Source organism: Podarcis filfolensis (assembly GCF_964270895.1).
Source record: "Podarcis filfolensis genome assembly, chromosome: 2".
Classification (NCBI taxonomy): Eukaryota; Metazoa; Chordata; class Lepidosauria; order Squamata; family Lacertidae; genus Podarcis; species Podarcis filfolensis.
The window spans coordinates 58949326-58976612 of record NC_139605.1 but is presented as its reverse complement, the minus strand read 5'-3'; the positions used below and the strand labels follow the sequence as shown (position 1 = coordinate 58976612).

Genomic DNA, 27287 nt, shown 5'->3' with positions numbered 1-27287 from the left:
TTTGATATCCTAATGATAACTTTGTCTCTCACATGCATATGCATTGCCAACACATCTTCAGCTACTAAGATGCTTGGTGCAACAGGTGACATGGTTATGAGACATTAAAGTAAAAATGTAGTAAGAATGTAGATATATTTTGCTTGCCTATATGGATTTATTATTCTACTAGATAAATAAAAGAAACTGGGGAGATGGGAGAGTTGGAAAAAATGCACATTCATATTCCAGCAAACTGCTTTTCAGCCCCCATTATTTCAGCCAACAGATTATTTCTCTTTCTTATGGGCAGCCTGTTAGACTATCTAAAATGTGTGTTGTTTTTTTTGAAAACCTGGACTTATTATGTCCCAAATAAGATGTTGAATTAATTATGCACACAGAGAGAGATAATTCAGATTGTAAAATACTTGTTTTTTAATGGCAAGCTGTCGATTTTAAAGGTAGGTATTTCTGACAGGCAGATCCATCTTTTGTGTCCTGAGCTTGTCATAAATGAAGGGACAGTATTTGTATAAATGTTGAAAGCTAGACTTGCTACAATGAATGGTTTTGTGTTAACATTAAACGCCACCTATCATTTTTCTTTCTCACCTCTCTGTTCTTCAGATGACAAGCCAAAGGGCATATTTCACGCAGATAAGCAGCTTGGGGGGGGGGGGGACATTTCAAATTGCTTGAAACACAATTTCCTCAGAAAGCCTAAGCCAGAAGGATAATGCAATTGATTGCCTTGTACAGTGCCTCCCAGTGTTTTACATGGTCCCCCCCCCCCACACACAAGAAATACATTTTTGACAGCCTAATGTTTATGAAATCATGGCTAATGGCGACCATTTTTATATTTCAGGATGGAATGGGAAATCTAAGGATTACAGAAAAAGGATTAAAGCTAGAAGGAGATTCAGAATTCTTGAAACCTCTCTACGCCAAAGAAATCCGGTCCAAGACAGTAAGTTTTTCTTCCCTTTTTTAAAAAATCAGATTCTTGTCTTTTGATTACAGAAAACATGTCACAAACAACAAGTACACAACCAATCTATATTATAACTGTACTTTAGGTTGGCTGCATTGCAGGTCAGTAATTGAGTAGCTTGCTGATATTTGTGCAATTAAAAGTAAGAATTATCAGCATATCTTGTAAAACAAAAAACTGATAATTTCAGAACTAGTCCAGTTGCAAGAAGTCCAATGTTCTAAATAGTCCAGTACTCTTATTTTGGCTGCGACCAGCTATATGCTGCGGGAAATTCACAAGCAGAGGATCTTTTAATAGTGCTCTGTGATTTGCCCTCAATATCCAGCAGTCAAAGATATACTGCCTCCAACTGTGGAGGTGCCATCATAGTTAAAGTCTATTTACTAGGCCTAATGAGAATTGTTTTGCTTGGTCAATCCAATAAATTTCATATAGTTTTCCCTTTAGTTATAGATCATTAATTCATGGGTTAATGCCTTCTCTCTCTTTTTTATCTCTACTGAACACTGGTACAATATATTAAGGGACGCGGGTGGTATTGTGGTCTAAACCACCAAGCCTCTTGGACTTGTCAATTGGAAGGTCGGCAATTCGTATCCGCACAAAGGGATGAGCTCCTGTTGCTCTGTCCCAGCTTCTGCCAGCCTCGCAGTTCAAAAGCAAACCAATGCAAGTAGATAAATAGGTACCACTGTGGTGGGAAGGTAAATGGTATTTCTGTGCGCTCTGGCACTCATCATGGTCCTCCAAGCACCAGCAGTGGTTTAGTAATGCTGGCCACAATACCTGGAAAGCTGTCTGCGGACAAACACTGGCTTCCTCACCTGAAAAGTGAGATGAGCAATACAGTAGTTCCACTTCTACCTTCTATCCCATTCACTGTCTACCCAGTTCTGTGCCTTGTGACAGTATAGCATAAGGGTACCAGATTTTTTTCAATGAATCTGGGGACACTTTTCAACTTCAGTTGGAATGGATAGATTTTGTCAGGGGATTGATGATTAAATCCGGGGACTGTCCCCAGGAAACCGGGACATCTGGTAACCTTATTATATAGCACTGTGTTTCTGCTCCGACACATAGCCATCCCATTTTGACTGCGGCTGCATTTTTATGACACCATTAAATATAACTGGGGTTTCTTTCTTCTGAACAGGAGACTTCAAATTTGGGAGCAGGGTTACTTGTTTGCTTTTGTTTTTATTATGCATTTTTTGTTCCCATTTTGTATTTTTATGTTGTGAATGGCCCTGTGATTTTTGGATGCAGGGCAGTATACAAATTTAATAAATAAATGAAATAAATAAAAATAAATGAATAGGTTCAGTTTCTAATTTATATTGTTTCTTACACAGAAGTGTTGCCCTAAGTTGCATATCCCACTTTTATTTGAGAGCAGATATCTAATTAAATAACCTCAGCATCACTTTAATGTTGAGTTTCATTTGTCTTATAAAAATTAAGTTCTCTGGTCTATTCAGTGCAACATCCAAGACCAAATTGCTTTTCATTACAGGAGGTTATAACCTTTGTAAATTGGTTGCAGAGTAATCCAAGCAGTAGCAAACATTTTTTGAAGGAGAGTTAATGAGGAAAGCACCATATTATACACACACACATATTTTCTTATGGGAATAAAGGAAGACCTTTGACCCAAAAAAATTCATTCACTAGAGAAGAATTCAATAGAAATGAAAATGCATTTTGATAGTTTTATAAACAGCTTACTCAGGTTGTTAAGTTGTGTGTTAATTGCCAGTACAAAAAGAGATGAACAGGGTTTTTCTAAAGCACAATTAATGTTTCAAGCCATGGAATTCTCTCTTGCCTTCCTTTTTCATGAACATAATGAAGAAATCATGTGGGATGTGAGCAGACTGTCTCTATCTTGTTTGGGTTTCTTTGAAGCAATCAGTGTGCTCTTTATGATCAAAATGTATCACTAAGCCCCTGAATGAATGTAAAGCAAGTTAGTTGCAAATTTTGAAAGTTTATTGAGATTTGAAATGTCTTATACATTTCCTCATATTCCCAAGAGGTATCACAAGTCCACTCTCGATAATAATACCCCACAGGACTCCCACTAGTGGTTTAGAAGGGTAGAGAAAGTAACTGTGCTTGTATGAGGAATGGAAAAGCTCTGGCCTTCGTGCACACATGGGCCTTCGGATCCCAGCCCTTATAAGTTTTTTCTGGATAAAACATTATACAATAAGACAGCAAAATAAAATGTATGGAAATGTTTGTACTGCTTTTGCTTGGCTTTTATTGACATTGACAATACGCACAGAAATGTGCAAGTGCTGTATGTAAGTCCAGTAACTTCAGATAAATATACATCAAGTATAAATGATACTGAATCTGTCTAGAAGAACTGAAATTTAAGCCTGGCTTTGTTTTATTTGTTCTTACATGAAACCATGAGATCCATTAGGCATGATCACCCTTAATTCCTATACATTATTATAACTGCACTGAATCCAAGTCTGTACTTGCATTTTAGAAGTTCCTAAACTAAAGGAGCAGAGTGCACACTTTTATCCTTAATATATCTGCACCGGGACAAATCATTAGGCTTTCCCTTGTATCCATATGTAGATGGATGGTAAACATCTGCAAAATAAGAAATTGTCTTAATGTGAAATCAAAGCTCCTGGCAGGAATGTGTTAATGTGTTACTGTTTGGCCCTGAAATATTGAGCAAGCTACAAAGCTGTGTATCTTTTGCTGGTTTTGATGATGTTTTGTCATATTGGTAGGATCACAGGTGCTAGGTATATTATTTATAGCAGATGAAGCACAGTTAAAGATGGAATTAAGTTTCATTATCTCTTTATCGAGTATAATAACGTTATACCATGAGTTCAGCATTTCATACATAATAATATTCTTAAGACTAAACTCTTCCTGTGTGAAACAAATTCCTTTTAGAAATTATACTGTGAGAAATCATGATTTTACCCTTTTGATTTCCACTGTTGTTCTTTTACACAATTATATTAATACAGTGGTACCTTGGTTTACAACCATAATCCATTCTGGAGGTCCATTTGTAAACCAAAACAGGTTGTAACCCAAAGTGTGTTTTTGCCAATGGGGCCTCCAAAATTTTTTTGTTCGGAATAAAAAAAAATAATGGGTTGTAATCCAAAAAAAAGTTTACAAACCGGGACATGCACTTCCGGGTTTGATGTGTTTGTAATCCAGAATGTATGCAAACCAGGCTGTTTGCAAATCAAGGTACCACTGTACATTGAATCTGTGAGACTGGGACTATTGTATTAGCTGGACCTGGGCACATAGATCAGCTCCAGTTCTCCTTTAAGGCTGTGTATTGCTTGGTGGAGAATGATGGATTAGCCAGTGGTTCATTTCTGCACCCAGATACATTAACAGCCCATGTGTTGGCTGTATCTGTCAAGTCCACTTAGGTGCTATGACTAAGAAAGCATATGAACAGCCATCATTACCACTACCGAAGGGAGTTTCAAAGCCATAATTGTAAACATCTTAATGTGGGCCTTTAATTTATCAAAATCCTAACTTACGTATTCCTTTCCTTAAGGGACAAGAAGAACAGATTAGGATAACAAGCATGCGTCATTTGTCCTAGATCAGGGCGGGGAATTTTTTTGACCCAGCAAGTCAGCTTTTTATTCACCCCCACCCCACCCTCAGGGACTACCTTTGACAAGTGCCACCCACCCTTCAATACTCTGGTATCTGATTGACAGGTGGATGGTCCTACTCTCTTGTCAGAGTTGGCCTACTGAAGTGGGCGTGGGAGCAGTATTGAACTTGCCACACAATTCTACTATATAAAGAAAGTGGGGCTGAGTGGGTCCTTGGACCTCTACAGGTAGTGGTACTACTGCCACCACAAACAACATTCAGATGCCTTTTGGTGGGGAAGAGAAAAGCCCTTCCAGATGTCTTTGCAGGCTTTACAGGCTTTACACCCTTCATTCTGTTCCATTCAAGCCAGCATTCTGTTCTGTACAAATATTATGTTTCCTCGAGTTTGTTGCTATGTGTAATATCTATATCCCTTTATGTATACTAAGGGCTTTACAGTTCTTATCCAGTTCAATGGCTGGCTTTATGGAAGAGTTATACTGTATTTTAAACCTGTCATTTTTTAAATGACTTTCTTTAAGACTTCAGTAATTAGCTGCTGTGCCTGGGTGAACCTCCTTTTCTTTTAACCTTTGTAGCCACCTTGTTAAAGGGTTTGGCTCAAATCCGAGAGAGAGCAGGCTGAGCAATTTGAGCTGTCTGTGTATGCCTTTTTGAAAAATACCCAAACCCAGCCAATCCACTGTTTGATGGGAAAGGGAGAGATGAGGAGGTAGTTGTGCATGCTGCACCCATTTGCTCTTGTAATTTCCCATTCAGCTAGGGGTAAGTGTCTGGAAGAGTTCTAAGTGTCCAAATTAATTCTATCAAGTGGGATTGAGACAGTGATACCGTTTTTGACCTTTGCACTCAAACATTGTCTAGACAAATAAGAAAAGGCATTTTTGGAAGAAATAAAACTTTTCTAGGTGATTGGTCATACTTGACTAGGTATTGGAATATTGCAAGCAGTTTAATGACAACAAATTATTTGGGGAGTAGGCAGTTCTCTGGCTTCACACACTGATTGAATACATTTTAAGCTGCGTTTCAAGGGAAAAATGATAAGGTCCTCAAGAAGCAAGCAGAGCATCCAGAACTCCCAGCTGAACATATTGCACACTAAACATTCTTTTCCATGCCACTTCCATGGAACATGAACATCTTGCTGTCTTTAATTAAGAAGTTAACTGGACCATGAAACATTGGCTGGGTAAATAGAAGTGATTTGTGCTTCGTCAAGAAAGCACATTAGGCATCTTTGCATTTCTTGCCTTTACATAAATTATGGAGATTATTAAAAATTGGAAGGGTCATCTATAAGCCCATCTGTAGCTCAAATTCTTTGCTGTTCTTGGTACATAACTGTCTTTCTAACTGTTGTAATTTATTATGGACTATTGCACGAACCATCTGCTTGCCTTTGTAAATTGCATGAACAAAGTTTGACTGAAAATTGCACTGCAGCACAATGGTTAATTTTATGTGCTAGCAAATGGTGATTACAGTACTGTAGTTTCCAATATTCACGGCCATAGTTGACTCAAATTTAAGTGAGTGATTTTATGACAAACTTCTTTTTAAAATAGCTATTAAATTTATAATTTAAGTTTATATTATTTTTTATTTTTGCAGTATGCTGTTCTTCAGGTCTATCAGCAACCACAACAGAGAGTTTGTTAGACAATCTGGTTATTTTCTGCAGTGGCATAGCGTGGGGGATGCAGGGGGGGGCCGGCCGCACCTGGCGCAACATCTGGGGGTTAGGGTTAGGGGGCGCAAATCCACGGGTTAGGGGGCGCAAATTACTTGCCTTGCCCCGGGTGCTGACAACCCACGCTACGCCACTGATTTTCTGTCTTGGTAATAATAGAAATAAATCAGGCTGTTTGTCTGTTTAGGTTCCTCAGCACCTTTAGAGAGTCTTCTCACTCTCTCCTCTTCCTAGCATTCCAGGGGTTAGATCTGGGATGGGAACATATGGCCATCCAGATGTTGCTGAACTACAGCTCCCATATTCCCTGCTCATTTGTCCATGCTGATGGGAGTCAAATAATTTCTGTATGTCCACAGGATCCCCACCCCTGACCTAGATGGGAACCCAGATTAAGAACTCAAGTCTAATTACACAAGTTTTTCTAGTGGGACTGTATTTTAAATTAAATCAACAGCTGCAACCATTTATTGAATCAGCAATAGAAACTGTAATTCTCCTGCCACGGTAAGCAAAAAACAACAACAAAATCCCCTTGGCTACAGCTCATGGTTGAGGAACACAGATCCTAGATTCACATGTGCCTAAGCCAAAGCTGGGCACAGCTGCTGTGTCATACTGGGAAAGAGTAAAACAGCTGCTGTCTCCATTCCAAAAGTCAGCGTGCTCACGTTTGCACCAAGCTGTGATTTGGCCCTGTGCTAGGTGAAGACATGGCCATTACCTTAAGTTTGATTTAGAGTCTGATCGGATGTTATAACTCTACCAGGTTCCAATTTATCATAACCCAAAAAGGTTTGCCATATCCTCATAGAAACTTGGTCAAAAGCACATAATGTGGGGTGTGGTAAACATGTTAGAATCCACCTAGATTAGGTTTACTTAATAAAGAAATTGGTCTGCATTGGTTTGTCTTGGGAGACAATGGAGGAGCGTGCCTTTGGGAGTGAAGTCAAACTGTTGGAAACTTACTCAAACTGTGGCTATAGAGACCAGTGCAGGAGAGACATGTTTTGTTGCTGCTGGGGACGATGAAGGCAGATGCCGCATGGCATTTCTTCTGTGTGTAAAGAAAGTAGGTTTATGCAAAGTACATTCAACTGCAGCCATAGTAATGAAAACCCCAAAAATTGTCCTAATTTCAGTTAGTTCTCCTGGCAGACAAAATAGACAGGCAGTAGTTGGTTATAGGAGATCAATAGCAAGAGGATCAATAGTTCTGGCTTAGAAATCCAGTCCACTCTCTTCCTGTCTGGTAGATCGTATAGTGTTGAAATTGAGGAATATCGTTTTCTCTTAATTCCAAAAGGCCCCTAGCAAGAGAAACATCAATGTTCTCAAGGGAAAACTTGAACGGAAAACTAGCCTCAGGGCTCACTGTGATCCAGGACAGAAGTTCAAGTTTGTCCTAGCAAGCAGGGCACACATTTTTTCAGTGTCTGCAGTTATTGGAAACAAAGTGCAGGAAAAGACACCACAGCATACATTTGAGGAGATGGCGGGTTTGTACCATCTGGCCACTTAGTTGGAGGCAGTTTGGCCAACAGGCATAAACTTAATAAAAATATATATTTGATTCATTTCTACATTACATTCCTAACTCTATGTGATACACCCTCCTACTTGAGCACATCATGCAGAGTCAAGATGCAGTCTTTAGCATATTTTCAGGAAATAAGACCTAGTGAATTTGACAAAATGGCTTATTAGAGCTTGTGATACATTGAGAACAGCTAACTGATGTTGCTGGTCGTCTCACCCAGTAACAAAAGAGATGTGCTGAATTTTCACTTAAATTATTTTTTTTTTTATAATATTTTTATTTTTTCCATATAAACACAACATACATAAACATACAAAGACAAAAACAGAACAAAAAACATGTATCATTTCATATCCTAATTTCTTATACCTTTCTTCCCCGACTTCCTCATGCCTCCCTTTTCTGTATTCCAAATTCTTATCGATTGTTCAGCAAATCTTCCCTTATTTTAATTTAAATTTAGACTAGTCTTCCTTATTCTCCTTGTCTTAACCATAGCTAATAGTAACCATTTACTTTCCAGTCCAGCATCATTCTAACTTTCATTAATTTTGTAATATTTCTTTAAATAGTCTTTAAATTTTTTCCATTCTTCTTGTGCTGCTTCTCTTCCCTGGTTTCGGATTCTGCTCGTCATTTCTGCCAAACCCATGTAGTCTATCACCTTCATCTGCCATTCTTCCAGTGTGGGTAGCTCTTGCGTCTTCCAGTACTTCGCAATGAGTATTCTAGCTGCTGTTGTAGCATACATAAAGAAAGTTATATCCGTCTTTAACACCCCTTGGCCGACAATACCCAAGAGAAAGGCCTCTGGTTTCTTGGGGAAAGTATATTTAAATACCTTTTTAAGTTCATTATAGATCATTTCCCAGAATACCTTAATCTTCGGGCAAGTCCACCAAAGATGAAAAAATGTACCTTCAGTTTCTTTACATTTCCAACATTTATTGTCAGGCAAATGGTAAATCTTTGCAAGCTTGACTGGGGTTATGTACCACCTATATATCATTTTCATAATGTTTTCTCTTAAGGCATTACATGCCGTAAATTTCATCCCGGTGGTCCACAACTTTTCCCAATCAGCAAACAAAATATTATGACCAATGTCCTGAGCCCATTTAATCATGGCCGATTTAACCGTTTCATCTTGTGTATTCCATTTCAGCAGCAAATTGTACATTTTTGACAAATTCTTAGTACTGGGTTCTAACAGTTCTGTCTCCAATTTTGATTTTTCCACCTGGAAGCCAATTTTACTGCCCAGTTTAAACGCTTCATTTATTTGGTGATAGTGCAACCAGTCTCTCACCTTCCCTTTTAATTTCTCAAAACTCTGCAATCTCAGTTTGTCCCCTTCCTTTTCCAAAATTTCCCAGTATCTTGGCCACTTGGACTCCATATTTAACTTTTTAACTGCCTTGGCTTCCATTGGCGACAGCCACCTTGGAGTTTTATTTTCCAGCAAGTCTTTATATCTAACCCAGACATTTAATAGTGCTTTTCTGACAATATGATTTTTAAAACTTTTATGTGCTTTAACCTTGTCATACCACAAATATGCATGCCACCCAAAAATATTGTTAAAACCTTCCAAATCCAAAATGTCTGTGTTTTCAAGAAGCAGCCATTCTTTCAGCCAGCAGAAAGCTGCCGCTTCATAGTACAATTTAAAGTCTGGCAGGGCAAACCCCCCTCTTTCCTTTGAATCCGTTAATATCTTAAATTTAATTCTGGGCTTTTTGCCCTGCCAGACAAATTTAGATATGTCTTTTTGCCACCTCTTGAAACAATCCATTTTATCAATTATTTGCAATGCTTGGAACAAGAACAACATTCTTGGCAATACATTCATCTTTATAGCTGCAATACGGCCTAACAAGGAAAGCTTTAAGTTGGACCAAATCTCCAAATCTTTTTTCACTTCTCTCCAAGTTTTTTCATAATTATCTTTAAACAAATTCACATTTTTAGCTGTCATATTTATACCCAAATATTTCACTTTTTTAACCACAGTCAACCCTGTCTCGTTCTGAAACCTTTCTTTTTCTATCTGTGTCAAATTTTTCTCCAAAACCTTTGTCTTAGACTTATTCAATTTAAATCCTGCCATTTGACCAAACTCTTGAATTATTTCCAAAACTCTTTTCGTGCTAGCTTCTGGCTCTTGCAATGTAAGTACTAAATCATCTGCAAATGCTCTCAGTTTATATTGTTTAGCTCTGACCTGAATCCCTTTAACCAACTGGTCCCTCCTAATCATATTAAGCAAAACCTCCAGGACCGATATAAAAAGTAGTGGGGAGATAGGGCACCCCTGACGTGTCCCTTTTTCAATCTTGAACTCTTCTGTAACCACATTATTTACAATTAGTTTCGCCTTCTGTTCAGAGTATATTGCACCTATACCATTCTCAAACCCTTGACCTACCCCCATCCCCCGGAGGTTCTTCAACATAAAACTCCAAGAAATGTTATCAAAGGCTTTCTCGGCATCCACAAATATCAAAACAGCCTTAGTGTTTATATTCACTTCCAGCTTTTCCAAAATGTCAATTATATTCCTTACGTTATCCGACAAATGCCTTTTTGGGAGAAAGCCCGCTTGGTCCCCGTGAATCTCCTCCATCAAAACTCTTTTCAGTCTCTTTGCTAAAATGTCAGCAAAGATTTTGTAATCCACATTCAATAACGAGATGGGTCGGTAGTTTTTAAGTTGGGTCTTTTCAGTCTCTGTCTTTGGTATAAGTGTAATGTAGGCCTCTCTCCACGTATCGGGTGCCCTTTTCCCCTCCATAATCTCATTGCAGACTTCCTTCAGAGGTTGTATCAACCCTTCCTTCAAAACTTTGTAATATTTGGAAGTCAGTCCATCCGGTCCGGGGGATTTGCCCAGCGTCATGCCTTGAATGGCATCTTCTATTTCTTGTGCTGATATCTCCTGGTTCAATATTGTCTTACTTTCTTGCGAAACCTTTTTCAGCCCATTTTCCTCGAGGAACTGTTGTATGTCCATTTCTTTCTGCGGCCCTTGTGTGTAAAGTTGTCTAAAGTAGTTCTGAAAACAATTCCTAATTTCCGCTGGGTTGCTTATGTTTTTTCCTTCCACTTCTATATTTGTTACCGTGTTGAGTTTTTGTCTCTTCTTTATTTGCCAAGCCAGTAACTTGCCACATTTATCAGCCGATTCAAAGGTCTTTTGTCTCATTTGTTTAATTTTCCACTCTAATTCTTGATTCATCAGTTCCATATATTGTGTTTGATGAAATTTAATTTCTCTTAAAATCTCTTGGGATTTTGGCTTCGATCTTAATTGTTTTTCCCCTTCTTTTATCTTTTCCAAAATTCTCTCCTTCTTCTCATTTTGCTTTCTTTTCTTTAAAGTATTTTGCTGAATCAAAAACCCTCTCATCACGGCTTTGCTTGCGTCCCATACTATTCTTTTTTCTACTTTAGACCTTAAGTTGATTTCAAAATAGTCTTTCAAAGTTTTTTGGGCCTTCTTGCAGATCTCCTCATCTCTGAATAAGGTGTCATTCATTCTCCATCTGAAGGAACCAGTTGTTGTTTGCCTCATCACCATCTTTACAGCATTATGGTCGGAGAAAGTTTTTGGGCAGATTTCTACTTTTTTTATGTTCGGCGCCATACTGCTAGTCACCCAAATTTGGTCAATCCTTGTCCATGTCATTTTGGCTTCAGAAAAGAAGGTTCCCTCTCTTTCTAATGGATGTTTTGTTCTCCAAATATCAATCAAGTCCATATTGTCAGTCATTTCAAAAAAAGTCTTTGGTAGTCTTCCATCTTTTGTTATTACCTGTCTTTGTGCTTTGTCCATATTTGTTGAAACTACTCCATTCATATCTCCCATCAAAATTAAGTTGTAATCCATATGGTCCATCAAGATTTCATGCAACTTCTTAAAGAATTCAGCTTTCCCTTCATTTGGTGCGTAGATTCCCACTATCAAATACTTCTCTCCTTGGGATTGAATTTCAATTGCCAAATATCTTCCTTGATCATCTTTAAAAATTTGTTTCGGTTGCAACTTTTCTTTTGCATAGATCACCACTCCTCTCTTTTTTACTCTGTCTGAGGATATTCCTGTCCCAGTCTTTTATTTATTAATAATTTTCTATGTGCTCTTGTCACATGAGTCTCTTGTAGACAAATCAAGTCCAATTGGTCTTTCTTTAAGGCATGAAATATATTTTTTCTCTTCCTGGGAATGTTCAAACCGTTACAATTCCAGGTTAGAAGTTGCAGAGCCATGATGGGATTATTTACTCCTTCCTCCTACAGCTCCCTGTTTTTGTTCCTCGTCTGTCGGTGGTACCGTGTTCGTATCCAGTGACGGATGCCCTTGTCCTGGAAATGTCTCTTTCTGTAGGTCTTCTTCGTGTTCTCCCAGGAACTTGTCTTTATCACTCACAGTCTTTATTCTTCTCTTCTTCCCCTTGTATTTAAAAGACAAGCCTTGGGGAAACTCCCACCTGAATGGTATGTAGTTCCTTTTCAGCAATATCACCAGGTCCTTATAATGTCCTCTTGCGTCCAAGATACTCTTAGGGATGTCTTTAAAGATCTCAATATAAAAATCTTCAATTCGAAGGGTTGTTTGGTAATGCAGGTTCAGTATTTTATCTCGCTCCTCCTTTGATCTTAGAGTTATAAGACAATCTCTGGGTCGATTCTTCTTCTGCCTTGTTCCCAATCTAAATGCACTTTCTATCTTAAAATCTTCTTTCTCCAACTCCTGCTTCCAAAAATCAGAAAATTCTTTTGTCAAATAGTCCACCAAGTTGTCTCCTTCCTTTTCCGGCACAAGTCTAATCCTTAAATTCCTCTCCTTACGTTGCATATCCTGCATAGAGAGTGCCAACTCATACTCATCCAGTTTCTTGTAAACTGGTGGAAATTTTTCCTCCGCAGCAGTTGCAATTTCCTTAGCTTCCTCGGCTATCTTTCGTGTTGTAGATGAATCTTCCAATAATTTCCCAATTGCTTCTGCATTTGAGTTCACTTTGTTCCCAAGGTCAGTTATACTTTTTGTATTTAAGTCAATTTTCCCAGAGATTTCTTCAATTTTTTTATTTGTTTCAGCAACTTGTACTTTAGTTTCAGCAACTTGTAGTTTAGTCTCTGCATCTTGCTTTTTTAATTCCTCCAAAGAGTCATTTATCTTCTCCAGTACCTTAGCAAATGATTCTTCTGTAGACATTGCTTTCACTTTTGACTTTGCAACAACTGTAGTTCCAGAGGCTCCTATTACAGAAGCCCTTCTTTGCATGGAAGGGTCAATTTTGTATTGTCTGCCAGATCTCAAGGTTGTTTCTTGTAAATCCCCTTTCTCTTTACCATCTGCCATAACAAAGTCTTTTAGTCAAGGTCATTCCCACACTTTTGAGCTATCCAACAAAAGTTCTCAGATTTTAAACTCCACTTGTTGCTGAAACAATTTGTAAGTCCTCTAGAGGGCGTAGAGTCAATTCTTTACTTCTCAAAATAGTCCCACACTCTTCAAAAAAAATAACAAAAGTTTCCTAGTCCCTTCCAATTTTTCTTTTCTCTTTCAAGGGGATCCCAATCAATAATGTCCTGTAAGTAACTTTGCAGTGCAACAAAATCAATGTTTCAAGTTGGAAGTAGCCAAAGTCAATTAAAGATACTTTTTAGCCTTCTTATAGCAACAGTCCTTAGCCGGTTCCTTTTCTCCGGCAGTCCGATCCCAGGTAAAAGAGCAGCGGTACTTAATTCAATTCTTTTAAATTGGCAGGGAAACACTTTAAAATCTTCTTCCCCCCCCTCCTGCCTTCGGGGAGGGAGTTCTTTGCTTTGGTGGTGGATTTCTTAATTCCCACAAATTTCCTCTCAAGCAGTTACAGCTAGAGTGCCTTTCGCTTTGATCTTGCTACAGAACGGAAAGCAGACTTCCTTTTTAGTGCTTGTCCGTCTCGGTGCCCAATTTCTTTGCTTTTAGAGTCCAATTTATATTTTAGCGGTCAATCCTACTCACGGATAGTTGCTCTTTTAATCCAATTTCGCCGGAAGAAATCAGCGCTCTCCGCTAATGGCGACGCGGCTTCGCTTCGCAGGCTGGGTGAAGACGACTCTCAGCACCGCTCCAAAACCCCTCCGCTGCTCCGCAGCCTTTAAAAAGGCTATTTCACAGCGTCGGGGGGGCGCAAAGGTGCCCGCCGAGTCTCCGGTTCACAGGCAATGCGCCTGTGATTTTTGAGGGTCCCCGCTTCGCCGTAGCTGACAGGACCCGAACCCACGAAGCAGATCTCTCCCGGAGCTCCGGGTGAGATCCGCCATTAAGCGCTGGCGCTAACCGGAAGTCTCCTGAATTTTCACTTAAATTAAAAGACAGCAGAGCTGTAGACAGCTATCAGAAGTGAGTTAGGAACCAGAAGCCAGGAAATAGGAACCAAGCTTCAGGAATTGACTGAGGGAGTCAGGGCCAAGTGACCAGGCTCCAGGAGTCAAACCCAAATAAAGATGGAGCCAAGAGGGTGGGCTGTACCTGTCTGCTGTCTGCACAGGCTAGGGGCAGACTGGTCGCAGCCCCCGAGTTCCTGCCTCAAATTGGCTTAGCAATTTGAGGCAGGAACTCGCCCAACCTTACCTGGGAGACCAACTAGGCCAGAGATGGGCAGTGGCAGGTAACCTCTTTCCCCAGCCATGCCAGAAGATTGCGGCCTCCCCAGATACCATAAACATGCATTATATAAAAGAAAGTTGCTTTGTAAAAATGTGTGTATTTTCTAAAATTGCATGTAAAGATGTATATAATAAGGAAAGATTCATATTAAAATGCTGGTCAATTTTTATGAAGTCTTTCTTTTTTAAAAAATTTGCAAACTGATGTGGACATGTGGAGAACTGAGCTTCAAGGGTGGAGAATTGAGAAATCCAGAAAAACTAAAACTGGCATAATCACCCATCTCTCGATTTTGGGTACACATAGTCATGGCATGTGCAATGAATGTCTGCAGTGGTGCATCTAGCATACTGTTTAGACACATAAATATATCTTTCCCTCTGTCCTTTTCTCTTAGTACTCAGTAAATTGATCTCAACCTAATAGATGCTACATAAATTATGCTGCCCTGCATTTTCTATTTCCATGAAAGTGCCTGCTTTTATTAGTTCACAGATTCTCCTTTAGGCTACTATTAGTATGGTACAAGCAGTAAAGGAAGCTTTTAATGTTGAAAAATAATTATTTTGCAAGAGCACTTGTCTCATAATGTTAAAAATTTGCCAGGTAAAGGTTTTAATGTGGAAACTGTGCTCCGTAATTCAGGTTATTATATTGCTTTATTTGTTCTGGAGGCATACCTGTCTTCAAGCATGGGGCAAATATTGCTAACACCGAAATACTAATTTGGATTAAACAAGGATACCTGCCCTATAGCACAAAATTATGTGCATTTATAAACATTAAAATGTGCATATAGATTCCCAAGCAGTTCCCACCTTCATGTAAGACAAGTGTAGATTATTATATAGTGTACTTACTACATTGTGCAGTTATGCCATCTAGTTAAACTTGCATATGATTCATGTGTGATAAGCAGTTGTATATAAATGTATATAAGGGAAGAGAATGTTTCCACCTTACAGGTGTTGAAAAGACTTGGGAACAGGAAAAAAGATTATGGATACATTTTTATGATGAAATTGAACAAGTAGAATGCAAATTGTTCAGCTGAATGATAAAGCAAAACCATTTGCCTATGAAACCACCTCCTTTCCCCAAAATGGCATTTTTGAGGTAGAGCTTTCATAGACAGCATGGTTCTTTCCACTGATAAATGGTTCACCCCTTACCAAGGAGTGCCAGTTGCACCCTGTTGCATGGCGGAGGTCAGCAGGAGAGCAACAACCATCTAGGCAATGACCAGATGGTTGTCCACCTGGGCTATCATCTAGCTACAATGTGGCAGCCCAGCCTCTGCCCCCAGAACCAAGTGGCTGTGCCAGCTGGTTCCTGCGGCGGAGCAGTCATAATCCAACAAAAGTTAAATACTTTAAAGTCTAGTGTGCATGTAATTTAAAAAATAATTACATTGGAAGAGTTAAAGTCCAAAAGTTTAGATCATGCCTCTTGTTTGCAGTGTGACTTTAAAAAAAAAAATTAAATCAGGTAATAAGGATCATGCTTTGAAGGGTGAAAATTAGAGCAAAATTGGAATTGGAGCCAAACAGTGCACATGGATCCATATCCTTTTTTGTTTCCTTCCTGTTTTCAGTTACATTCAAGCAACAAATGCTGCTGAATATTATTTTAAACTGCTGTTAGCTTGACAAAACAAGTTACTAATTAGCAGCTGCTGACTAATAAGTAAATATTTCGCACAGCCACATCTAGCCACCCACTCGCTGTAGCTGCACGATATCTGGTGCATCTCTGTGTTTTTAGTTCACTTACATTGGGAACTTTGCTTTGCAGAGAATGCTCTAAATGTCCTTTTCAGTTCCATCATCTCAGGATCTTGCGTCGTTTCTAGCAAACTGTAAACAGCAAGGTAAGAGGGCAGGCAACCAGAAGAATAAGCAAGGGCAACCGAAACCATTAATGCTGCAACAGTTCCAGTTGCAAGAAATGTCAGCTAAATGCAAACATCACAAGTTGATTCCATATACTTTTTGGCATTTTCAGTGGTGCAGAGGGAGGTTTTCAGATAAAATCTGCTGGGATTTGGAGTTCACATGCATGGTTTTTAACAAGTCCCCCCCCCAAAAGAAAAGCACTAGTAATTTTTACATACCCTGAAAACATCCGCATCATGGCACCGCTGCTCATAGCTTGAGAAAATTCATTGACGAAGAATTGCGGCAACTTTCGAGAATTTGTTTTGTAGGGTACTTCAGCCTGCCCTTCCTAACATCCCGTATCCTTACCAAACATTCTCTCCCTTCATTCCTCTACAATAAAAAGAAGTATAACTTAATTTCTCTGCTCCATAGATGGATTACAAAATACATTAAAGAGAAAGCCTCACACAGGCTTTCCTGTTGAACGAAAATAAATGTGTGCTGTGCTCAGGCAAGGTGGTAAAGGGAACCCCTGCATAAATATATATTTTCCTCTATGTTCATCTGCTTTTATGACTAAATCCTCCCTGGGAAAAATACAAAGATGACAAATATTTTTCTTGTACTGTATACCCTCACCCTGATAGTGGAGAGATATTCTTGCAGTAAACAAACTTTCTTGAAAATAATTTCACAAGTAACATTCCAAAGTGCAATCTCTTTGAGGCTGCCTATAGCATACTGAAAAGAATTTCATTAAATGTTGCTAACATGTCATAAGCTCTCTTAAATGGAAGGGTAATGGCTCATAACATTTGTAAGCTTTTTAATTTCATGCAATATGAGCAGCATAATCAGCACCTATTAAAGTCAATCAACTGTGCCAAGTGGGCCTACCTGCCTTGGATTTTGTCTATATTTTCATAGCGGGTTCACCTGTAAACTAACTCTGAAAACAACATGTTTGCACCTTTGTGTATGGCATCTAGGACAACATACCAGTTGCAATTTCAGAAATGACTCAATGCACACACAACCCTAAATACTTTCAGAGGACTGGACAGTAGGGTATTTCAACTTTGCAATAAATTGGGTGCCCCCCCACTTTGAGCCAGTGGATCAAATCCAGTTTATTGGCTTTCTCAGAAATAAAATATGAGGAGAAAGGAATTAAAAAGATAAACAACTGCTCTATCTAGTTCAGCACTAGAAGAAAATGAAAAAGATGTGGACAGCTGAGAAACATAGGGACTAGCTTTTTCAAAGTCTGTGGGAGTGCAGTCAAAGCAGGAAAAATGTTTCTGGACTCTGTGGTGACCTTACTCCACAGGTGAGATGCTAGCTGGCTTCAGATGTCTTCAGTTTCTTCCTCTGTCAGCAGTAGTATAGGAAAAAATGGAATTTCTTAAAGAGTGTTCCAGATTATTACATGTATGCTCCACTTCCCCTTCTGTTGTAAAATATTAAGACCCCCACATTTATTCCTCCACAGTTTTTCTACCACATGTGTTTAACAATGATCAAATGCAGTGAAACTTGCATACCATTAAAGGTATAGCTGGTTGGCTGGCTTGCTCTTGTACATTGTGGTTTGTTATAATCAGAGGTGGAATATGCTAAAGCCAGCATGGTAAACTGAACTGATGCAGATTGCCTTGGTGCACAGATTGGGGTAGCTGTGTCCTTTGATACACCTGAGCGTGTATCAAAGTGAGTTCATGTGACAACAGTGAGTTCATGTGAGAAAAAGAAGAAAAATAAATAAAATGTGCATTGAAAGTTTTATTTTATATAATTTAAAAGGTACAACCTCAGTAAAATAATTGTGCAAAATATCACTTTGTATTTTTCCCCCCTGGGGCTTCAGTAATTTTTTACTGGGGCTTTAAAGTAATGTTTTTAAAACTGTTAAGCTAATGTGCACATTTTCTGCTGCTATCGACATTTTATGATGCTGTGTTCCTTGGTTTCTGATTGATCATATATTTTTGCAGTGCTTTCTGTGGTTGTTTTTATACTGACAGTCCCACTGGGAAAACAATAAAGAAAACTCAATAAAACACAATGGAGTTCACATTAAAATTAGCTACTAGTTAATAGGTAAAGGTCCCCTGGATGGTTAAGTCCAGTCAAAGGTGACTGTGGGGCACTCATCTTGCTTCTGGCTGAGGGAGCCAGTGTATGTCTGATTTTATTAGTATTTTAAATATTTTAGATAGTCTTTTGTAAATTAGTGTTGCTTGTGGGTGTCCCTGAAGAGTGAATTCCCTGAGACTTGTGGGTACAGGGCAGTATATCAATTCAATAAAATAATAATAGTAATTGTAGTAGTAGTAGTAGTTGTAGGACTATCACTGAACCTCTCACTGGACTTGGATCTGGTCTCAATAAGCAGTGGGTCTTATTGGAGAAAACATTCTCTAGAGAACTTAATCATATACAGAATTTGAAGGCAAGTTTGTGGAGGGGGAGACAACAATGAAAAAAGTAAATAAATACTGTTGTGAAATGAATTGGAAGCAAGTTGTAGCAAACATTAGTTTGCTGCTGATGTAACTATGGTTTGGGAGCCAGGGACACTCTTTGATTACTGCTTGCATGGACTTTCCCCACGTCCTTTCATTTTTGAATCTAACTATGATTAGCATTAGGGACGTGGGTGGCGCTGTGGGTTAAACCACAGAGCCTAGGGCTTGCCGATCAGAAGGTCGGCGGTTCGAATCCCTGCGACGGGGTGAGCTCCCATTGTTCGGTTCCTGCTCCTGCTAACCTAGCAGTTCAAAAGGGCTTCAAAGTGCAAGTAGATAAATAGGTACTGCTCCAGTGGGAAGGTAAACGGCATTTGGTTTGCCAGAAGCAGCTTAGTCATGCTGGCCACATGACCCAGAATCCGTACACCGGCTCCCTTGGCCAATAAAGCGAGATGAGCACCGCAACCCCAGAGTCGGCCACGACTGGACCTAATGGTCAGGGGTCCCTTTACCTTTTATGACTAGCATTACATCTTTAGCCAGTACTGTAATGATGCTAAACATCAAACCAGAGATTGTGGTTTGGGCTAACTATGGTTTATGAACAGACATAATGCTAACCACAACCAGCTCTGAAATAGAAAGGGGGAAATTATTATGTAAGTAGGAGCAGGCAGAAAAGCATAACTTTAAGGGGGGAGGATAAGGGAGGAAGAGCAAAAGGTGTGTGATTCCATGGGTTCACCTAACTGTAGTAAGTCAACTGGCAGCACAAAACCTGCACTCAGCCTTTATGATTAACTAATAAAGGGCTCTTAGCAATCTTGTCAAAAACACTATTTCTTCTGAACATGGGCCTTTCATGGAAAAATTCTATCTTGAATTTGATTGACTGTGTCATGTTCAATGTACTAAGAGAGTCTGTCTTCTTGGATTTATATGTCAGGTTATAAACAACATTAAAAACACAATGGGCAGGCATCCCCTCCCGCCCCAGTGGAGAGCTGGCAGTGTTCCATTTGAGAATCAACAATGAACCCTTTTTGAGTTGCTCTTTTTCATTTCCTCCAAAGCTGGGCTCCTTTTTTACAGATCTGCTATCTAAATACTAAGCAGGGTTGAGTCCTCCTTAGTTGATGAGATCTGACAAGATCACAGCCTGAGGTGGTAACAGCCAAAGAATGTGATGTGATTTTGCCTTGTAAAACATCAATACCACAAAGGAGAGAAATAAATAAAATTACCAACAATCAGGTTGATTGGGGGATAAGGCGGGATCATTTGTCTAGTGAAGCAGTTGCCTCTTTCCATCTGCAGCGTCTTGTTCTCTCTGTGCTTTGATTATGTCTCAGGGACTATTCATTTATGTATACCTTCATGCTTGTATTTCTCATTTGTTTTTTAACCCTTCTTTACCATTTTCAAAGCACTCGGTTCTCCAAGTGTTGCAACCCATTTCTGCACTTAGGACCAAACTAGATGCTATGTTAAATCTGACTTTGCATGTAATGTTCAGGGCTCGGGACAGGGCGTTCCCTGTGCAAATTGTATCAGCCTGGGGTGCCAACAGTTAAAGGGATCGGATCAGGCACAGAGAGAGAATTTATTCCTTTCCTCTCATGTTGCTGAGAAAAATCGCTTTTCTGAAGCTCATATTTGCTTTGGGAGGAAAACCTGCTTTGGCACCATTCATGCCTCATGTCTCCAATTCTAGGTAACTGAGTGCTTTATATTAGGAGTTGGGATATAATACCCCTGGAACACTTGCCAGGGAATTACCGGTAAACAGTATAGGTGATATGGGACAATGCCTAAACTCTATTTCACATTTTTTCTTCTTGGTAATCAGCTACCTGAGATTTTCAAAAGAACCTGGAGGTTCTCTCTTAGGAGAGAATTCAACAGAGTATGGGCCACCATCAAAAGTCCTGCATCTCACTAAATACAATGGTGGTAGCTGGAAGGAACTGGACCAATAGAAGTGTCTAAACTGTTTTCAGGAACAGCTTCTTGTCAAGAGATTGCTTAAGTGTGCAATATATAGTCAAGCTCTTAATCTCCAGAGCAGATGATATCAGTCAAAACTGAAAGAACACACTCCTGACCATGGTTGACATGTGAATGTCTAAAACCAAAGAAGATCCAGGATTCCACCAAGCTAAAAGTCTTCCTCTTGAATACGAGCATGAGCCTTCCCTTGTCCAAGATCTGTCATATCATTCATACTCAGCCCAGTAGATCCACTCACTGTATGTGTCTCTGTTTCTGGACTAAACTTAAGTTTATTCGGAACCTGATAACACTTACCCACGTCTGTCTTTGAAATCCTTTTGCAAAGTTCTACCATTTCCTTTAAGTTTTGTCTAACCAAATTACAAATGAGCAAAGTCATATGAAAACATAGTTCCATTGAAACGTTATCCAACCCAACCGATAGAGGGACAATAGGATGTGCACACAGTGAAGGAGAAGGTCCGAAGGGGAATTGTAAGCATGTCAACGTGCTTATGGTCCATGATCAGGAGCTATGCATGATCACAGAATGGATTCAGCCAAATGTCCCTTCACGATCCTCCTTTAGACCTTTCTACTCAATGTGGAATGATTGGGCATGGAAGGCCAAGGCCAGCATGTGGGCCCAGTGCCCAATTCATGGATGTAATTTAAGAATGCCAGAATTCGATTATACTGGGCCTTACTTCAGAATAAGGATTGTGGTGGGGGAACTGGAATTCAAGAGAGTACTAGGCATGAGCCACTGAATACGTTTTGCAGCAGGCAAATTTAGTAAAACCTGAAAAATAATTTTCATCTTTCAGCTGTCTATATTTAACAGTTCACTTTAACCAATCTGTTACTGAACTGAACTCTGAACTGAAATCAAGGTGGATTTCATTCTTCACCATTTCTAAGTTAAGGAGACCTTGGTCTTCATAAATCTAACATGGCATTTCATCAGCTTCTTGTTTTGTGTTTGTTCTTCACTCTTCTGGCTTTGTTGTGATAGCATTGAGATGCAATAAAGTCTTTTGGGTTTCTGCTGTGATCTTGGTGGTTGCTGAAATTGTCTGCTAACTCCTATGAAGGCACTGAGCAGACAATAAGCATTTTTGTCATCTTGTCTATGAGATTAAACAGGGGTTTCCCAAAACAGTTGTACTTATAATGTATTCCTCTTGAACTTGAAGGTGAATAGTCCTTGTGTGGTAGTCAGCAGAAATGTAACCTTCTGGGACATTTTATGCTGAACTTCTCTCTCAACCCGAATTCTTTTAGACTTTTGCTAGTTATTCTGCTTTCTCGGTCAAAGTTCAAACGTCAGCAAGGAGAGTTTCAATTAATCTAATGCAAAATTTCATGGAGACACCCTTTCAAATGTTAAGGTCGAATAGAGTATAATTACTTGGCAAATTTTACATTAAGTCTTTGCAGAACACTACATTAAATATAAAATTTAATGTAGAGATCCAGTCTATACAATCTACATAGTCTGGTAGACCATACTTGCAGCAAGGAAAACTTGACAAAAAGCTCTCTTCAGTCATGGATTCTGGGCGACTTTGTAACATTTGTAAATTAGTCTTTTCTACCTCAGATTACAACAAGCTGAGGATATGTAGGAGTTCGGGTTGGATGTGTGTGTGCTTTTCCTTCCTTTATATATTTTTGATGTAAAATAGCATTAGAAGTTCAAATGTGTACATATCTTCTTTTTTTAGATAGCTCCTTTGCTTGATTCCCTCTTCTGAAAAAGGGCTACAGGTTGACAGTTTTCAGCATGTTGCATGAGTGTTGTACATCTGCAGCTTTTCAGGATGCTATGATCCCATAGCAACACCATCTGTTGTTCAAAACGTGGATTCGCACAGATGAAATATGTGAGGTGTTCTATCATAATTAGGCAGGTTGCATGCTGTGACTTCGGATTGATTTCATTTCAGTTGCTGCATACACCACATATGCCAGTGTGCCCAAAAGTATTGCCTACATATCAACATATGGGTGTAGATGAATTTGGACACTTATGAATTCTTTCCCCTTTCTGAGCATATGGGGATGTTTTCTGGCATTATGGTTACTTACAGTATTTGAATGACACACAAACATCTCAGCCAGCCTCTTCGTCTCCTTGTGCTACATGCTAGGAAAACACATAAGTTAATACACCCAGCTGAGAAAAGATTAAATTGTAATTTAACAAGAGCAAACAGCAGCTGGTCTGTTACACATGAAGAGATGAACATGTGATTCTACTGGGGTGGTGGTGGTAGAAATATGGTCTCTCTGTTATTTCATTTATTATTTCACTATGTTTGTTCTAAGTGTACAATAGAAAGGGTTTTTGTTCAATGGTTTCCAGTAATTCCAGTGCTCACAACTATTAGCTAGTTAAAACAAGCTGGGTTTTGTTTTGCTTTCAATTGCCCTTACTAGAATATATATATATATATATATATATATATATATATATATATGTCTGGATTATGGTTTGACCATGTTTAAATGAGTTCGTGCTGTCATTTGTGCATCATTTAAAGCTTCTTGAACAATGATGCCTCTGAAGCCAAAGACATGCCTTTAACACATACATTTCTATCCATGTGTTTTATATATTCTTATGCTAGCTTTGGCAATTGACAGCTTTGTATTTGCCACTGCCAGTCGACAAAGAGAAGGGTGTGACAAAAGTGGCCTACACTGTGCCAATGCATGTAGTGGCAGAAAAGGAAATTAAACAGTGGCTATCTGTTGGCACAGATTGATAGATGCCTTATTGCAGGAACTGCATAGCTCTGCCTATGCCTCTTTTCACTCAGGTGTTCCTTTCATAGGGATGCTGGGATGCTCCAACCAACAAATGTTAAGGACATTCTTCCTTACAATTTCCAAATGCTCTAGTGTAATTTCACCCACCTTTTGTAGGTATTATTATAATTATCTTTGCTTGCTTATCTTTTGCATGGCCCAGGTGCATAAGGCATGGTGTGTGACCATGATAATAAGACACAGGAGACCATTGGACAGGTTAAATGAGGCTACAACTTTATTGATAACAGATGTAAGCTGGCAAAGCATTGGGTAAGCATTCAACCCCAAACCAGCCCATCTGCTGGTTGAACCTGGGATGGGTCAGCCCTGGCATGAACACTGCCCCTTGACTTGGGTCAAGTGTGATGTTCTCACCAGCGCCGCCTCTTGAAAGGGGTGCTATACCCCATCAGACCCTGTGTGGACACTCAGATGGTTCTACCCCTTCCAGGACCCTTTTTAACAGGGTACCCTGGTGATAAAAGAAACCACCCAATGCCTTAACCGCCACAGTTGTGACGTTTGCTACGAGGCAGGTGAAAACCTACAGATGAACCAATTTGTCTGCAGGAAAAAAACCCCTCCTAGGCCCCAAATATGGTGACAGAGTAAATCCATAGCAATGTCTGTACCAGTTCAGCCCACTCACCATTGGGATGAAGTGCACATAGAGAGAAAATTGGGCGGGATAATGGGGGATGCAGTGACAATCGAGCATGAATTCCCACCCAGATAGAGCTGAGGACTGATTACAGACAGTTTCAGAGTAACACTATAATTTATGTAGTAGTCATATCCTCAGCTTGGGCTGCAACACTTTTCCACTTACTTGGAAGAATGTTCAATGAAAATCAGTGTGACGTGCCCTCAAGTAAATGTATTTTTGAATTTGGGTGTGTGCTCATCCCGAAGAGTTCTGAAAGTTATAGCTCTGTGAACTGCAGCACAGAATTTTTATCAGCAAAATCAGAAAAAGTGCCCTGCATTTTGCATAATGAACAGTAAATGAATCTACTTTCAATCCTGTTCTCTGAACACTAGTGGGATTTGGCTATGCATATGAGACCCACGAGACATAGCAATACTACGGCACGTGAAATTTTATATGAATAATATGTATGTAGTGGAAGTAACTTACAAAGGTTAAAAAGATGTATTCACAACATTACCGTTACTGAACTCGAACTCTGACACAAACAGTTGCGTACCTTTTGAAAATTGTATTTCTATCAATTTCTTGTTGACATCTGGAGTCTTCTACTAATTATGAACAAATAAAGTAAAGAATCTGGCAAGGAAGCTGAGCCAGACATAAGAGGGTGGCCTTTAAAAAGAAGAAAAAACGTCTACAAACATAATGTAATTTAATTTTCAGATGAACTCAGCTGCAAAGCAGCTGATGAGGCAGCTTGGAGGAAAAGAAGCCTCTCTCTTTAGTCTAAACAATTTGCTATATAATATTGCATGTTCAACATCGAACATAGAAATACCCCAACAGCAGAAAATGCCAGTTCTACAGACACAGACCTTTCTGTTACATTCTCATAGAATAGCAATTTAAGTCTTACACTCACAAATCTTTTCTTTCAAAAAGAGCCCTCTAAAAAGAAAATTATAGATTTGAGCTTTGTTTATACAGCAGTTAATATTGTTCTTTTATTACTGTAATTATTAGGGGGGGGAATCAAGAATGGAGACGGGATTACTTCCAGACATAAAACTCTATTGTTAGCATGAAGACTGATGCCCAGTAACACTGCCAGATCTATTATAGCAGTCTTCTTTTCTTACTAGCAGTCTTGCTTTGTTAACACTTATCAAATAAAAGGTTTAGTGCAGATGTTTCTGAGTGATGGTTTACAAAAAAAAAAAAGAGCTCATGGAAGACTCATTGATCCAGTTAAAGAAGGTAAAGGTAAAGGGACCCCTGACCATTAGGTCCAGTCATGACCGACTCTGGGGTTTCAGCGCTCATCTTGCTTTATTGGCTGAGGGAGCTGGCGTACAGCTTCCAGGTCATGTGGCCAGCATGACTAAGCCATTTCTGGAGAACCAGAGCAGCACACAGAAATGCAGTTTACCTTCCCGCCGGAGCAGTACCTATTTATCTACTTGCACTTTGGCGTGCTTTTGAACTGCTAGGTTGGCAGGCGCTGGGACCGAGCGGGAGCTCACCCTGCCGCGGGGATTCGAACCACCGACCTTCTGATCGGCAAGTCCTAGGCTCTGTGGTTTAACCCACAGCACCCCCCGTGTCCCATTAAAGAAGGTGGTTTCCACTTATTTGCCTTCCTTTTTCAGCCTCCTGGACACCCCCACACCTTTTACTTAAAAACCTTTTTTTTTGGTCCAAATAATTTTTATTAGTTTTCATGTAAAAACAAGAAGAACATATGACTACAGTAACTTGTCTAGTGGTAAAAGCCAAGGTGTTTTGAGCCAGATTATGTTATTAACAGTTCAAAATAAGGTTCATCAGTGTGTGGGATGGGAAGTTGTGCACAGTGATCTCCATGTGTGTGCATTTGTATGTAAGCCAATTAGAAATGAGAAGCAGGCATTCCCAACATAAAATTCAGTGTCTTGAAATCCTGGAGAAGGAGCTGAACCCTGAAGAACGACTACTCTAGTAACTCAAAATTTGGTGCCTTTTGGAATAGTCTTCACGAAAATAATACTGCTATAGGATTCCCCCACCACCACCAGGCACAAGCGTGGCCTAATACAGTGGTACCTCTAGATGCGAACGGGATCCGTTCCGGAGCCCCGTTCACATCTAGAAGGAAACGTAACTAGCGATGGCATGTCTGTGCACACGTGCGTCGGTTTTCACCACTTCTGCGCATGCGCGTGACATCATTTTGAGCGTCTGCGCATGTGCAAGCGGCGAAATCCGTTACTTCCAGGTTGCCGTGGAGCGCAACTCGAACGCTCTCATCTCGAAGCACATTCAACCCAAGGTATGACTCTAATGCAGTCAAACCAGTTTGCTGCATATTTAAGGGGCAAGTGAAAGAACTCAAATGAAGCCTTTCAAATTGCTCTTATCCATAGGCTGCTAAAAAAAAACACATAATCAACATTGTTTATAAAAGCTAAATATGGACAGCTTGCTCTTTTTGCCTATATTGACACTAGTTTCTCTACTCACACAGTTCATCATTCTCTCTTCTGGACCTAATAGCCTGCTATTTCCACAGGACAGGTTGAGGGTGAATTCTGACAGTTTCTACCTTCGTACCTGCATGAGTTGTCATCCTGGAGACTTCCAGAGGATCATGTTCCATAGCATTGTTCATTTAAGCACTGCTTTACTCTTCCTTTCAAAAACAACCATAGTTATAGTAGATTACTTTCCCTACAAAGAAAGTCACTTTAGCATCTTGCTTTGATGGGCACATTTTTGCCATCTGTCATCTATCAGCAAGTTAGCATATGCAGACCTTTGATAGATTCTATCAGCCAAGTTATGAATCTATGAAAGTTTGCCATTTCTTCTCAGCTGTTGTTACAGAAAATGACTCTCATTCAGATTGCTGTATGTGTGATAAGCACTCACAAACCTGGAGTTGGCCCTCTTTGCAACAACCAGTTCAGAATCTCTTCTTCTTTGCG

At 39.5% G+C, this 27287-nt stretch overlaps 1 protein-coding gene across 1 annotated transcript in view; it reads left to right on the top strand.

Moving 5' to 3' along the window:
* Positions 1–27287, top strand: part of SGCD (sarcoglycan delta) — a 397423-nt gene that overhangs the window by 265707 nt on the left and 104429 nt on the right. Inside the window, exon 5 of the mRNA XM_083603932.1 lies at positions 851–952. Coding sequence (XP_083460058.1) covers positions 851–952 — 102 coding nt within the window. The remainder of the gene's footprint in view (positions 1–850; positions 953–27287) is intronic.